At 46.5% G+C, this 15,919-nt stretch overlaps 2 protein-coding genes across 4 annotated transcripts in view; both read left to right on the forward strand.

Moving 5' to 3' along the window:
- fibcd1a (fibrinogen C domain containing 1a) overlaps positions 1-6,091 on the forward strand; it is a 12,694-nt gene extending 6,603 nt beyond the window's left edge. For both annotated transcript variants that reach the window (XM_062454807.1, XM_062454808.1), the window contains 3 exons: positions 535-631; positions 2,946-3,125; positions 4,199-6,091. In XM_062454807.1, the coding sequence (XP_062310791.1) occupies positions 535-631; positions 2,946-3,125; positions 4,199-4,464 (543 nt within the window). In that variant the 3' untranslated portion in view covers positions 4,465-6,091. The remainder of the gene's footprint in view (positions 1-534; positions 632-2,945; positions 3,126-4,198) is intronic.
- Positions 6,092-8,104: 2,013 nt separating this feature from the next.
- Positions 8,105-15,796, forward strand: phf19 (PHD finger protein 19). 2 transcript variants are annotated; one of them, XM_062454693.1, is made up of 14 exons: positions 8,105-8,306; positions 9,384-9,578; positions 10,059-10,140; positions 10,603-10,698; positions 11,206-11,300; positions 11,514-11,662; positions 11,836-11,931; positions 12,204-12,393; positions 12,659-12,726; positions 12,880-13,026; positions 13,296-13,362; positions 13,474-13,556; positions 13,750-13,845; positions 13,993-15,796. In XM_062454693.1, exons 2-14 carry the CDS (start codon positions 9,408-9,410, stop codon positions 14,312-14,314), a joined length of 1,662 nt encoding a protein of 553 aa, XP_062310677.1. In that variant the 5' UTR covers positions 8,105-8,306; positions 9,384-9,407; the 3' UTR covers positions 14,315-15,796. The 2 variants fall into 2 exon arrangements, with proteins under 2 accessions (XP_062310677.1, XP_062310678.1); XM_062454694.1 differs by lacking the exon at positions 8,105-8,306 and adding an exon at positions 8,327-8,455.
- The last annotated feature ends 123 nt before the right edge of the window (positions 15,797-15,919 follow it).

Consider the following 15,919-nt stretch of genomic DNA (forward strand, 5'->3'; position numbering starts at 1 on the left):
GAAGTACATTACGTTCTAGTGGAGGGTGTGTTATGTTGGAGCATGTTCTAAAAGATTATCTTTCCATGGAGCTTCTGTATCTTATGGTCGAGGTCGAACACGCAGCCTGAGTGCTCCTGCGGGTTTCATGTTTACATTTGGTCAGTGGGTGTTTGAATACCAAGGACAAATCCTGACTCTTCCATCTCTTCATCCCTATCCGGGGCGTGTGCATGTGTAGATTTAGAAGCAATCCTACGTACAAACAGAGAGACGCGACCATGAAGCCTGATGGACAGAAGCAGTAATGGAGTTCAGTGGTGTGACAGATGGCTCTCAGGCCGGTAATGGTCACCAGAGAGCAGGCCACTCCACCCGCAACACGACACTAATACAGCCCCGATGCTGAGCCTCTCTCGCTGTGTGAAGCGCAGGGGTGGCGGTGTGTGTCCAGGGTCAGGACCAGCGTGGCGGTGTGTGTCCAGGGTCATCTGACGGTCCAGGTCAAAGTGCTGTGTCGTTTTGTGTTGCTGACCGCGTGCCGCCGTCTCCTAGGTGATCCAGCGACGCGAGGACGGGGCAGTGAACTTCTTCCGGGACTGGGCAGCGTACCGGGAGGGCTTCGGCAAGATCACCGGGGAGCACTGGCTAGGTGAGCACAGTCACGTATACACACACACATACACACACACTTATATGTACTGCATGCGCACACACATCACACACACACATATATATACATATATATACACACACATATACACATATTCACACACACATGTAGCGCAAACACATAACACTCGCACATTTTCCCCTCGGGGATGAATAAACCAACTTCTACTACACACACTATATGCAAACACACACACACTGCACGCACACACACACATGTATGTACATGCACCACACACCCACACGTACCACACACACAAACATACACACACATATAATTTCGAAATTTGAACATCACCATAAATACCAAAGCAGGGCCTCCACACATACATACACACAGTTATTCATTTCATATACAAAATTAATAAGAAATTCTCATCTTCTAGGTTTAAATTAGAATTAGCTGAGAATCTGTGGATATCAGTGTTATTTTGATATGTGGGGAGATATGAATATTAATATGAGTATTTTAAGTCATCAAAGAGCGAGGTTGCATTTGCAGCACCATATTTTCCTTTTGTAGTTAATCAGCATATTCATTTTCATTCTGACCTACCGGAAGACTACTGCGAAGTACATTCTATTATCTGTTATTTTCTAATCAGTCATTTGAATTCGGAAAAGAAGTTGTGCAATTTACAGCCAAGCACCTCATGTGCGTTTGTGAGAGTGTGTGAGTGCATGCTTGTAAGTGTGTGTGTGAAAGTGTGTGTGTGTGTGTGCATGTGTTAGTCTTTCTCTATATTGGATCTACTGGCTTCCCTCCACTTTCTCTCCTCCACCCCTCCTCTCCACCCCTCCTCTCCTCCACACCTCCTCTCCTCCACCCCTCCTCTCCTCCACACCTCCTCTCCTCCACCCCTCCTCTCCTCCACCCCACACCTCCTCTCCTCCACCCCTCCTCTCCTCCACCCCTCTCCCTCCTTCCTTTTCTTCCCTCCCTTTCACGCTCCCTCCCTCCCTGTCCCAACCCCCCTCCCTCCCTGTCTCCCCCCCGTCCCTCCCTGTCTCCTCCCCCCCTCCCTCCCTGTCTCCCCCCCCTATCTCTTCATCCTTCCTCTCCTTACCTCCTTGGAATTGGAAACACCAATTAAAACAAGATTCCATCAAAGTAAACTAACTCCATCAGACCCTCTTCATCACTCAGTTACCACCAAGCACATCTGCACACATCTATATAAAGAAATATTCAAACGCTTTGCACCCTTTTACGAGTCCATCGTCGTCTAGTTGCCTGTTCTGACTATTGGTTAGTTTGAGCTCATGTGGTACCACAAAAATTCACTCTCTGTACAATAATTGAAAGAATTTGTTGGGAATTCAAGGATTTTATATTTTCAAAGAGTTGATTGTTCTGCCGGTTGTATTTCGCTGTATAACCTTCTGTTAACCGTCTACTAGACGATGCTTGGCTGTGAGGAGTGGAGAGTTGAGGTCTCAAGTCAAGTTTATTCATGAAGCACATTTAAAAAACAACAAATGCGACCACAGTGCTGTACTGTTAGAGTAGCGAAAGTAATAAAATGTCACAAGACAAAAAGACAAAGAAAGGCAACTGTCATTAAGAGAGGAGAGGAGGAGAAAGTAAAGGCATGAGAGAAGAAAAAATGACAGAGAAGGTAAGGTGAGGAGAGGGGTGTGTGTTACTGTGTGTGCATGTGCACTCACAAAGGTGTTTAGTTAAACATTTTTACAGTAAAACAATAGAAGTTCATTAGGAACTAAGAACACCTGGGTGTTTCAGTTTAGCAGCTGATTCTGAGCAGGTTTTAAAACCTGCTGTTGCAATTTACCTCAAGACTCTCAAGGGAACCAATTAAAGTTAAACAGTTAAGTGAATTCACAGGGAGATGCAGGTTTTAACATCACAACGTCTAGTCTTGCTCTGTCTCCATGGTTACGGCTTGATGCTTTCTAACGCTAATGTCTTGCTGAAACCTTGTTGTGAACGAACTCTTAGCAGCAGAGGTGAGGAGCATTCAACTAGGAGGGATGGAAGGAGGAGAAAAATGAACAATCTAAGTAACTAGGTAGCTAACTCAATAACTGACTGACAAACTAAGTAACTTACTAATTAACTAACTGACTGACCAACTAGATGACTGACTAAGTAATTGAGTTACTTACTGACTGAATTACTGGCTGACTGAATAACTAACTAACTGACCAAATGACAGTTTCCCCTCGGGATGAATGAAGTACCACACACACTGCACCAACCGCCAGACTCCTCGATGACCCAGATGTGTGTGATTGGCCGGGTCTGATCAAAGCATCTGTGTGTGTTTGCTCAGGCCTGAGGAGGATGCATGCCCTGACCAGCCAGTCAAACTACGAGCTGCGTATCGACCTGGAGGACTTTGAGAACGGGACAGCGTTTGCTCAGTACGCCACCTTCGGAGTCGGCCTGTTCTCCGTGGACCCGGACGAGGACGGCTACCCCCTCACCGTCTCCCACTACTCCGGCACCGCAGGTCTCACATGCACACCGTGCTCTTAGTACACTAGAACCATGTTCCTAGTGGACTAACTGTACTAGAACAATGCTCCTAGTGGACTTACTGTACTAAAACCATGCTCCTAGTGTACTCACTGTAGTAGAACCATGCTCCTTGTGGACTAACTGTACTAGAACAATGCTCCTAGTGTACTCACTTTAGTAGAACTAGACTCCTAATGTACTATGACTATCATCCCAGTACATTTAGGGTACTCCCTGTGCTGTACCACTTGCTTATTACAAGTCTAAGCTCACCATGCGGGGTATTTATGCTCCCTCCCTCCACACACACACACACTCTGACACATACACTCTGACACAAAGACTGAAATTGAAGCCCACGCTCTCCTGCTGCTGGTCTGTCCAGAGCGGTGACCTTGAGGTTAGACGCTGGGAAGGTTGTGGATAATGAGTCAGGAGGACGTCTAGCTGGTCTGTTATGTTAATACAGGGTTATCATTACAGAGACGTAAACACTCTGTCTGAAGAGCATGTAGCAGCAGCGGGGCGTTCTCTCGGGTCCCCTCTCTCCCTCTCTCTCTCTCTCTCTCTCTCTCTCTCTCTCTCTCTCTCTCTCTCTCTCTCTCTCTCTCTCTCCCTCTCTCTCTCTCTCTCTCTCTCTCTCTCTCTCTCTCTCTCTCTCTCTCTCTCTCTCTCTCTCTCTCTCTCTGTCTCTCTCTCTGTCTCTCTCTCTCTCTCTCTCTCTCTCTGTCTCTCTCTGTCTCTCTCTCTCTTTCTCTATTTGTCCCTCTGTCTATCTCTGACTCCCTTACTCTTTCTCCATGGCTTTTTATCTCGCTCCATCTTGCGGTCTCTATCTCTGCATCTGTGCTCTAATTAACAAGGCCATCTCTAACCAAGCTGGCAGACATTTTATACAGGCCAGACCCACACACAAGTACACTCACACACACAAACACAGTTGTATTAGAATTCAGTCCCCGTTGTAGTCTATTTTCTATCTGGTCTATACAGAAGGCTACAGAAGTTCTGTGGGTTTTGATTGTTGACTATCGATCATTGTTCTCTCTCCTCTCCTCTCTCCAGGAGACTCCCTGCTGAAACACAATGGGATGAAGTTCACCACCAAGGACCAGGACAACGACCACTCCGAGAACAACTGTGCCTCGTTCTACCACGGTGCCTGGTGGTACCGTAACTGCCACACCTCCAACTTGAACGGGCAGTACCTGCGCGGGCAGCACACGTCCTACGCCGACGGCATCGAGTGGTCATCCTGGACCGGCTGGCAGTACTCCCTCAAGTTCACCGAAATGAAGATCAGGTCCACCACCCGCGATGAGAGCCAATGAGACGGCGGGGATGCAGTCACATGACCATGCTGTAGACCAATGAAAAGGCAGAAGGACTCCTCACATGACAGCCTCATACACCAATGAGAAGGCAGTTGGAAATTTGGCACCACCTCTTGACCAATAAGACGACAGAGTGACTTTACATGACCATCTCCCGACCTATGAGAGAGTAGGACACCCCACATGGGCATCACTGCTGAGATTCAGGACTCAAAATAAACGTGACCAATCGGCCCCCGCGGCTGTTGATATTCGAATCATCTGTGATGATGGAGCCTTAGACAGCTCAACACAACATCCCCTTTACCCCACACAAGCACAAGTCAGACAGTCAGTATGTTGTAAATAACCTTTCTCTTAAACTCAAGTTAGTTTTAGCTAATGTAAACTTGTTCTCGTCCTCTCATGTCTATATGGAAGTTACCTAATGTATCGGTAAGGACTGAGCAAGATTTTGTGGTTCTGGTAAATTACTTTTCTAAATAGAAATCCTGAACATTTTACTTCGTAAAAGCTGAAGGGTTGAGTAGATTTCCTGTACTGCTCTACCCTGCCCTCTGCCCCCCTCAAGCCCCTATCTCTCTCCCTCCTTCTCTCTCTTTGTCTTTCTCCATCTTTCTCTTCCTCTTTCTCTCTCCCTCTCTCTGTTTCTACCTCTTTATCTCGTTCCCTCTTTTTCTCCCTCGCTCTCCCTCTCTCTCTCTCTCTCCCCCTCCCAGTCTTCAGTCAGGCTGCGGAGAGCTGGAACCGAGGAAGCGTGAAGGATGTTCTCTATTTAAAGAAGCAGAATCTGAATTCTCCCCTCGGCATCCGTCCAAAGTGGCAGATATAACTCCAGATCGACTTCCAGAACTTTCATGAAATCAGTTTATCTCTCAGAGCTTGTTTGCTTTGGTCTGCCTTGGAGTGTCAGGTTGTCCGGGTTTTGCATGTTTTGGGGCTATTGCACCGGTTCCATTGCGCCAGGCACGATCTATCAAAAACAGATACAAAAATACTTAAAAGGATTTCCAGTTAATTTCCCTCCTTGTTATATCAAATCTATATTTATTATTTCATATGTTGTGACGCATTATTATCTAAGTGTTATTAGTCTTTATCTCTGTTCCTCCTCAACCCCTTCAGCTGGAGGAGTTCTGCACACACACACACACACACACACGAAAGGAGAGGTTCTAATGTTGACTAGAAATATTTATGTTCCGTTTAGTCTGCTGATGATAATCTGAAAGAGTTATGTTGCTGGAGGGAAGCAGAAATGTCAAGTCTGATGTTTGAAGATATGAGCACTTTAGTAGCTGAAATGTTGGCATCAAAACAACTTACTCTGAATGGTTTCTGACAGGAACTAAACATGTTTTATATATCAGATGTGTAATGTGTTAAGCATGTATTGTGTTGTTAACGTTGAAGGATTGAATAGGCTTATTAAAACACTTAACCGAAGACACAATGGCAAAACCTAAATTACACAAAGCTTAAGTAATCATTTGTTTTTATCTCTTAATGTTATGCAGTGTATTAGATCTTTTTATCCGGACGACATCAGTTAGTTTGAAGACAGAGTCTACGGTTGAGAGAAAGAGAGAGGGGGAGAGAGAAAGAGAGAGGGGGAGAGAGGGGGAAAGAGGGGGAGAGAGGGAAAGAGGGGGAGAGATGACTGGAGGACTGAGACACCGCCTTGTTCACAGCACCATCTAACGGAGCCTTGAGGACCTGCAGGCTCGTCTGTTGCCCTGGTGTCCTCAGACTCTCTGAGGCGTTTAATAGTACTTGTCCTTCAGCAGCACCAGCTGAATGTTCCACACACACTTCCACACACACTTCCACACACACATTTTCTTTCTCTCGCTTTCTCTAAACACACACACATAAAAAGACGCACTCCCCCTCGGAAGCGAGGCCAACCAAGCATCTCTCTTCTCTATTGTACCTCCTGAGTGCATCATCTCTCCCCATCTATCTCGGTTCATGACCACAGCAGAAACAGACTCCATGTGTCTGTGGAGCTTCTCCAGACCTTACAGTGTAGCACAGTAAAGCAACCACACACGTTGACTGGGCCGAGAAATATATCCTGCTCTAACCTCGCAGTCGAATGAGAATACATGTACAACTTCACAGTGTGTGAGGCTGCTGGGTGACTTTCCTTGTTACCAGTCACATTCAAACTGCTTGACGCGTCCAGATCCATAAATGTTGATTATTATGTATCTGTAACCGAGCTTAACCTCCCCGAATCCCTTTTGTGAATTTTAATGTAACCTCAATAAATATGCACCTTTGTTTCATTTTTTTTACTGATATGGTGTGGTCCCTGATGTGTAGTAAATGCTTGTGTATGTGTGTGGCAGGTGTTTTGAATGTGTGTGTGTGTGTTTTGAGGAGTGTGTTGGGTGTGTGTTTGTGTCGTCCCACGCACACACACCAGACAGCATCACATGACAAAGGGTCCAACTCCTCCACGACCACTCAGTACGACTGTGCTTCCAAAATCAGTCTTCTTCACAGGGAGAGAGAGAGGGAGGGAGAGAGAGAGAGGGGATCAAGCTTGGACTGTGATGAAGCATGACAGTCTGAGAGATGGAGGGGGAGCAGAGAGGAGAGAGAGAGAAAGCATCGAATGTCACATTTGGTCGGAAAAATGGACTGTTGACAGGAATTTTGCTTTCCTGAATTGCATCCATTTATATCCAACTTCCTCCAGCCCCCATCGCCCCCACCTTCTCTGGGAGCAGACAGCAACGGATAGAGTTACTGAGCTTCACAAACGCTATTTATGACTAATCTTTCCATGACAAAATGATCCTTTGCGCTGTTGGTGTTTGTTCCTAATCCACAAAGACAACAGAGACAAGTCCGCAGGCTTGGAACAGCTGTGGACTGAGTTGTTCTGATAGGACAGACTCTGCATTAGTCTTCTGGATGACTGGGTAAAAAAAAATCGCTGTTGTGGTTTTGGTTGTGGGCCACTCAACGGTTGAGCTTCACCCGGCATTCTTTTCTCTGTGTTGTCGCGCAGCCTTGGGTGGGGAGGCTTTTGGGAAATGATTCATTTCAAAACAACTGTATTTTTTTTACGTTATGAATTCAACAGGCTTCATTGTTGCAATATATAGGCTAGCCTGTTAAAAAATAACGGTTATTTTGCAACGTTAAGACATGTTTCTAGAAAAACATTAAAGACAAACAATCACACTTTACCCCACTCTTGTCCCGAAAGCACTTCAAACTAGATCAACAGTAGATGTGTTTTATGGTTGTTTATGAAGACCACAAGCTCAAAGTAACCGACACTATTTGTCATCCACATCCACAGATAAAACGAAACACAATTCTAAGAATCTATAATCTAATAATTCAGTAGAAGTATCATGCATAGAGGACATTTTCATATTCTTATACAGTAATAACTCAAGGATAATAACCAATTTTGACTTATCTTAGAATGATAAAATTAGTGTAATGTACAGTAATTAAATGCAACTCCTACAAAAATTGAATATGAAGTTATAATGTGAGTGAGAAACGTATTTAAACGTGTAGGTTGAATAATCAAGTCGGGGGACAAAGTGTACCTCATCTCATTGGGCTGGGCTTCCTGGATATGATGAGGTGGTTATTTATTTACATAAGGAAAAACGTACATGATTCGCGGGAAACAGTGAAAAATGGCGACTTGCATAGTTTGAACTTTAGCGCCTGTAGCCTTCTGAAACAGTTGACTGTAGCCACAGCGTTTGCAGTAAAGGTGCAGCTCAGTGCGAATGGAACAATTTTCTGCTGCAGCGAAAAATATATCAAGTTTCCTCTCGCCCGTAGCGGAAGATTTTCAAGGGGTAAGAACAGTTATGCTCTGATCAGGCACATTTGCCCTGATAACTTTTTTTTTACTGCACGCGTCCCTTTTTTCATCTTCTTGTCTAGTTGGATTTGTCTTGTTTTCGCTGACGTTTGCTTTGCTTTATTATCACGTTTGTGGAGTAAGGTAATAAGAAGAGAATGTGGGATTTCAACGTTATATGATTACATTTCTGAGATTCATTGCAAACCGCTACTAGACAAGTTCAGACGCAACAGGTTTTTCATGAATTGTCATTGTGAAAGTTAGTTTACGTTAGCAAAGTATGTGTCGACATCATAACCGTGCGGTGCAAGTATTATAACTTGTTATAATACTTGTTATATAGCTAGATGTGTATAATACAGCAATAGATTAGCTACGTCGACAACTTGTATTTTACTAAAAGACATGGAAAACCTATACTTGCTTTCACGTACGAGCTAGCTAGCTAGATCGCCACTGTAATCAGACTTTATACAACTAGTTTCGTTGGTTTATAAGTACGACGTAGCTTGTTAACATTTCTGTGGATGCGAGTCAGACCTTTTTCAGAAAATAGAAAAATTCATAAAGTTTGCATGGCCAGTGATGCAAATTGATTAGTCATATCTGGCTCCTCATGCCGAGGTAAAGTCTATGCGCATGCGTTGACCTGTCAAACTCCCTGTCGAAATTGACAGATGAGTCAAATGGAGCGGAAGCGGGCCAGCTCACAACAGCTCGATAGGTCTCCACATCTGTAGTTTCAAGATTCAGATTGACTCATCATCAGCCTGCTAAATCTTTTTAATCAATTTGATCTGTCTTCACATAGGATGGACAGGAAGTTTTAAGTATAGTAGCCACAAATTGTGTTGAATCAAGTTAAAGAAGCAACAATAAACTGATTCAAATTCTCCCAATCACACATAAAGTGTAACACAGATCTGAATGAGGAGGTCTAATTATGTTTATAATCAGGTGGGCGAATGGCTGGGTGTGTCCGCATCAGGCGTTGACATTGCATGCTGACCATGTGTGTGTGTGTGTGTCTGTCTGTCTGTCTGTGTGTGTGTGTCCTGCTGTTCTCCAGGTGTGAGCCATCGTCGGTAGCATCATGTTGGAGCCAGCATACAGAGACGTGCACTGCAGCCCCGAGGAGCCTGCAGCGCTGCAGACCCCGAAAAGGGGGCGTGGCAATGTGGAGCTGGAGAGCAGCCTGTCACTGGGCCAGTACGTCCTCTGTCGCTGGGCCGACGGACTCTACTACCTGGGGAAGATACAGAGAGTAAGTGTGACGGATGGAGCTCGGTGGTTAGAGGTTTCGATGTCGCTGTCTGAAAGCACATGTACAGAATAGCGCGTACAGAGTACCTCATGTAGTATCGATAGCAGGGCTGTCCACCCCTCCTGGAGGTCTACCCTAACCCTAGGTTTGGCCAGTCTCGATGCTTAGGGACAGGTATAGCTCTGTGGTTAGAGCATTTCGAGTTGGAAGGTTCAAATCCCTTCTGGACTTCGCTATGGATCGTCTGCTGAATAAGCACATTAGTATTGTCATCATTATTACTGTCGGTCAGGGGTAGGCAACCCTGGTCCTCAGGGCCCACTGTCCTGCATGTTTTAGATGTTTCCCTGCTCCAGCACACCTGTTTCAAATGAATGGGTTGTTATCAAGCTCTGTGGAAGCCGGGTAATGATCATTCTTACCCCTGCTGTAGGTAATAACTATGTAGCCTAACGAGGTGTTTCTCTGTGTGTGTGACAGGTGAGCGCCTCTAAGCAGAGCTGCTTCGTCACGTTTGAGGACAACTCTAAGTTCTGGGTCCTATGGAAGGACATCCAGCATGGTGAGTCTGCAGATCGCCCTGACAACGCTGGTGCTACGAAGGCCTTAGCAGCACCGGACATGTTTTTCAACCACAAACATTCCCAGCAGCCTAGGGCAGTGGTCTTCAACCCTGGTCCTCAGGGCCAACTGTCCTGCATATTTTAGATGCTTCCCTGCTCCAGCACACCTGATTCAAATGAACGGGTCATTATTGAGCTTCTGCAGGGCTTGATAACGACCCGTTCATTTGAATCAGGTGTGCTGGAGCAGGGAAGCATCTAAAATATGCAGGACAGTTGGCCCTGAGGACCAGGGTTGAAGACCACTTGACTAGGGTGACATTTCTGATGCTCTGGCGACTCTAGAGGGTCGGAGGCGTCATCAGGTGTTTGGCCCACGTAGCCTATCACAGGGACGGATGATGATTTTGTCCCGCTGCATTTCCTGTAACCCTGTCCTCTCTGTCCAATCACGTGTCCAGCTGGTGTCCCGGGAGAGGAACCTAAGTGTTCCATGTGCTCGGAGTCGGAGCTGGGCTCGGACAACGAGATCCTGATCTGCGGCAAGTGCGGGATAGGTGAGTCTCCATGGAGACGGACGGCGTGGATGCTCTGGCGTCCTGTCGTCCCCCGGTGGGATGAGTCAGGAAACGAATCCGACCAATCAGGAGAGGTATCCTGTCACAGTGGATCTGATTACTATCTGAGATCAGTCTGGGTCCTTTTCAGCCAGCTGTTACTTACGCAACTGCTCCTCCTAAGATCCCCTGTCCTAAACAAAGGAGTCGAGCTGTTGGAAGCTTGGTGGAAGGACTGGAGTAGGGCGCCCTCTAGGGGTCGAAGTTTGACGGCGGCATTAAGACAGCACTGTGTATGTCGTGCGTGTTGGGGAAGAAATTCGATTTCCAACGTGCTTATTTTTATCCAAATCAGCTATTACCTTATCATCTGTTCATATATTCTGTCCTTTAATCCATTCAAATATATGTGGCTACTGTGGTCTGATGACAGTCACAGTTATAGGATGTGGTATCTGTTATGTTTGTGTGTGTTGTAATGGGGTTGGGGGGTTTGTGTGTCTCCAGGGTACCACCAGCAGTGCCATATCCCACCAGTAGAGGGCAGTGTGGAGCAGTCTCCCTGGTTCTGCCGGCGTTGTATCTTTGCTCTGGCCGTGCGGGTGAGCATCCGACCCTGGTTATCTGTCGCATAGGACACAAGCACCTGATGTATGAATGTAAAAATGTAGACGGAACCATCATCATCAGTCTGTTCTCTCATCTGAGAACCTAAACAAGATCTTCAGAGCCCTGGCTCATGTTAGTCCTGATTACGTACAACTATAGGACAGGAGTTTCTAACCAAACCAACCTGTGTTTCTGTCCTCCCACAGAAAGGGGGCGCTCTGAAGAAGGGTCCCATAGCCAAGGCCCTACAGGCCATGAAACAGGTGCTGGCCTACAACCCTGATGAGCTGGAGTGGGACTCCTTGCATCGGACCAATCAGCAACAGTGTTACTGCTATTGTGGCGGGCCGGGAGAGTGAGTTAGACCAATCAGCAATTGTGTCATTGCTTCTGTGGCAGGGAAAGAGTATGAGTAATCAGCAATAGCGTCACTGTGCTACTGTCACCGTGGTTACGGTCACTGACGGCAAGAGAGTCAGCCCAAAAGAGTGTTATCATGTTTATTTTTTCCCTCTGCCTCTCCTCAAGGTGGTACCTGAAGATGATCCAGTGCTTCAGGTGTCAGCAGTGGTTTCACGAGGCATGCATCCAGTGTCTGCAGGAGTCCATGATGTTTGGAGACAGGTGTGTGGATCTTCCGGTTACATCATGTCATACTGTCCTGTTCCTCTCACTCAGAATCACTAACTCTCTTCTCCTCTCTCCCCTCTGATACTCTCTGCGCTCTTTTCTCCTCTCTTACCTTCACCCTCTCCTCCTCGTTCCTTCTTTCTTCTCCTCTCTTCTCCACTCCTCACTCCTCTCCTTCTTTCATCTCATCTCATCTCCTCTCTTCTCCTCTTTCCTTCTCTCCTCCTCCTCTCTCCTCCTCTCTCTCCTGTTCTTCTCTCCCCCAGGTTCTACCTGTTTATCTGTGCGGTGTGTAACCGAGGGTTGGAGTATATAAAGCGTGTGGCGCTGCGCTGGGTCGATGTGGTCCACCTGGCCCTGTACAACCTTGGAGTTCAGAGCAAGAAAAAGTATTTTGAACTGGAGGAGATCCTGGCCTTCGTCAGCAGCAACTGGGAGCACTTCCAACTGGGCAAGGTGAGAACACACACACACACATCCTTGTAGATACACACACTTCTGATCAGTTGAGGTTACGACCACAAACACGGGATATGATTACGTAAACACACCGATCAGTTTGTGGTGTTCAGGGTTCTGTAGGTTTCACTCTCTTTCTCTCTCTCACCCACTCTCTCTCTTCCGCACTTTCTCTCACAATCTCTCAATTTTTCTCTATCTCTCTCCGCCCTCTCTCTCGCCCATTCCATCTATATCTCCTTCCACTTCTCTCTCTCTCCAGCTGTCCAACACTCCGCCCCCTGATCGAGGACAGCACCTCCTGGATGCCCTCAACAACTACAAGAGCAAGTAAGAGCCTCACCTGGCCACACCCCTAGAACCCTCCCTGTCACCATCACTTGACCTCAGCACAGGGCTGCATGACAGGTGGACGACGTTATGCTTTAAGGAAGTGTTCCTCGTCTAGCCTTTATGACCGTATATGGGCGTCCTGTGCTCCAGGTTCCTGTGTGGGAAAGAGATCAAGAAGAGGAAGTGCATCTTCCGCCTGCGGACCCGCGTGCCCCCCAATCCCCCCTCCAAGCTCTTCCCTGAGCGCGCTCAGAGCGAGGGCAGGAGAGGCAGGAAGAAGGGCGGAGCCAGGAACAGGTGTGTGTCTGGATGGAGCCAGCGGAAGCTGATTAGTCATTGTTGCCTTTATTTATAACTGGACTTTTTATAACTCTCTCTCTCTGTCTCTCCCTCTCTCTCTCCCTCTCTCTGTCTCTCTCTCTGTCTCTCTCTCCGTCTCTCTCCCTCCCTCTCTCTCTCTCTCTCCCTCTGTCTCTCTCCCTCTTTCTCTCTCTCTCTGTCTCTCTCCCTCTCTCTCTCTCTGTCTATCTATCTCTCCCTCTCTCTCTCTACATTGCTCTGAGTAGCTCCGCCCCTGCTGAGAAGAGGAAGAAGAAGAGGTCTAAGTGGCTGCTAGAAGACGCTATTCCCAACGTGAGTCTCAATACCCAGAATCCTCTCTGATTCTAATATATCTCATCCCACTTACAAGGTGTTAACAGACCTTGTACACTGGCTGATGGTGTGTGTGTGTGTGTGTTTCAGAATGATTTGAGTTCATGGAGTTCCAACCATCACATGGCCAACATTTTTGACTTCACTTTGGATGAGCTGCAGAGTCTGAAAAGGTACAACACGCCTAAAACATACAACATACATGTAACTGGCACACGACAACATAGCTCTGACATAGGTATGAACATATGAACACAACATTTGACTGATTCAGAGTATCTCCATATTTGATTGGTTGGCTGTCTTCTAATACCCCCTAGTGTTGCTGTTGACCTTTGACCCCTAACCATGCCATCTGACCCCTAGCACCAGCTCTGGACGGACTCTCAGCCTGGATCTGGACTCTACTGATGCTGCTAGCACTTCTGGGTCTGCCACAACGAGTGTCTCCTATGACTTGAGGTAACACACATACACACACACATACACGCACACATACACACACACATACACACTCCCACTCAAACGTTATCTCATGTTTATGCACTGCACATATGTTACAACACGACGTTGTTATTTGTGTGTGAAACTCCACATCTGTGCCAACAGGAAGAAGGTGGGAAGCCGCAAGAGAAAGTTGCCCAGCTGCAGCTATAGCCAACTGGCCAACAGGAGAGAGGTTGTGGAAAGCGATCTTCCTGGAGAGGAGGCTTCTGGGATGCTGGAAGACCAGACCATCGACAGCCACACCTTCGACAGCATCAGCGAGGACGACTCCTCCCTCTCCAACCTCAAGTCGTCCATCAGCAGTTACTGGGGCGCGGCCGGGAGGCTGACTTGCGGGGAGCGGTACCAGGTTCTGGCCCGCCGGGTCACTCCCCAGGGAACGGTTCAGTACCTGGTGGAGTGGGAGGGGACCACACCATACTGACAGGTCGCCACGCACCACACTGACCAAATCCCAACTGGCAACTGACCATACCGTCGACCAATCACCACGCCCCGTACTGACCCCTACCTTTGACATCAGCTCTCGGCTGCAGACGAGAGCTGGAGGGGGAGGAGTCGCAGGGTTTCGTGGCAGCCTATCAGAGCCCTGCTAGATTCTCCTGTAGTTGTTGTGTTTGACAGGAGAGTGCAAGTTCACCTCTTGTTTTATTTTGTTTATTTTGTTGTTGTTGCAATTTTTCACTTTAGGCACGCAGTTAGACTAACCAACAAAAAAAAGGGAGACCAGCGCATCAGATGACGACACCTGGATTCAAACCCCGGTTTCTAACTAAAACCTGTACACCAACCACCTAACAATCTGAGATTCAGCTCCGCTCCCAGCAGTAGTAGTAGTAAAGTAGTGTATTTTCAGTATCAGCCTTCATATCTGTGTCGTCCTCCCCCACCATCTCCCTCCCTCTATACCTAGTCCCAAACAAAGCTATATACGCCTAACTGTTTTGTTGCCAGGCAACGCTAGCCTCTTGGACGTTCCGTTAAGAAGTGTTCTGGAACTGTCGGAGACATCGTTGCCGTTGTGTTCCTCGTCGCAGTTTTCGATGACGTTTGATTCCAACCCTGAGTTTGGGATGTGTGTAAACTGGTATGTTACAACAGTACTCTCTGCTCTCCTGTTCTGTGCACAGTTTTCCTCCCTCTCTCCGTTGCACTATCGACACATATTGTATAACTATGCAAGTACTGATGTTACCTTGATAACCAAATATTATCGAAATGAGTAAATGTTTCCTTGATAACCACACTAGACCTTTGATTAATTGGTAGCCACATGCTATGATTTATATCCTTTTGTTAAACAAAGTTTTCGGCTACGTTGGATATTTCCCAGTTTCCTTCCCTGTAACTCCCAGCCTGTAAGCACTTAACGACGGTAGTGTTTGAAGTATATTGTTTGTTAATTATTACAGTATGACTGCATATAGTCTCTAAAACAGTTCATAACCTTTCAGAATGATATGGAGTTGAGGCCTGTCATAGTGTCTTACATGACCTATGTTTGTTTTTGTTTCCAGTGAATTTATTCTAGTGTTGTAACCACAATTGCCTGAGAGGAGCCTAAAAATGTTGACTTCTACTTGTATTTATAAATACATGCGGTTGAAGACGAATGACTGTGACATTGTTCTGTTTCATCACGTTAGCTTGTTCAGACCCCTCTAAAGAGCCTTATGTACCAAGCCTCTCTTTTCTATATCCCCTCTCTCTTACTTCTCTCTATCTACCTGTCATCTCTCTTCTCTCTCCCTTTCTCCCCTCTCCTCCAATTTCCTCCTCTACCGCTTTTTAGAACTGTTACTGTGTATCTCTCAGCGGGTCCTTATGCTGTGCCCTGATTGAATGATGGATGATAATGTGATTCTGTGTACGTTACGTTGAGCTGCAATAAAACATATCTGACGTACAGTGCGTTTTTGGTTCATCCACTTAATTAAAGGGATTGTTCGATATGGGATTACAATTTAACGAGTTTATTTAAGTACCTCTGTGTGGCACATGGAACAATTGTTTCATTGTTACGAACGAT

The sequence above is a fragment of the Osmerus eperlanus genome, chromosome 28, assembly GCF_963692335.1.
Source record: "Osmerus eperlanus chromosome 28, fOsmEpe2.1, whole genome shotgun sequence".
Lineage (NCBI taxonomy): Eukaryota > Metazoa > Chordata > Actinopteri > Osmeriformes > Osmeridae > Osmerus > Osmerus eperlanus.

Coding starts and splice junctions, on each gene's coding strand:
- phf19 (XM_062454693.1), top strand. CDS start 9,408: ATGTTGGAGCCAGCATACAGAGACGTGCACTGCAGCCCCGAGGAGCCT. Junction 9,579..10,058: donor ACCTGGGGAAGATACAGAGA/GTAAGTGTGACG, acceptor TGTGTGTGACAG/GTGAGCGCCTCTAAGCAGAG. Junction 13,363..13,473: donor TAGAAGACGCTATTCCCAAC/GTGAGTCTCAAT, acceptor TGTGTGTTTCAG/AATGATTTGAGTTCATGGAG.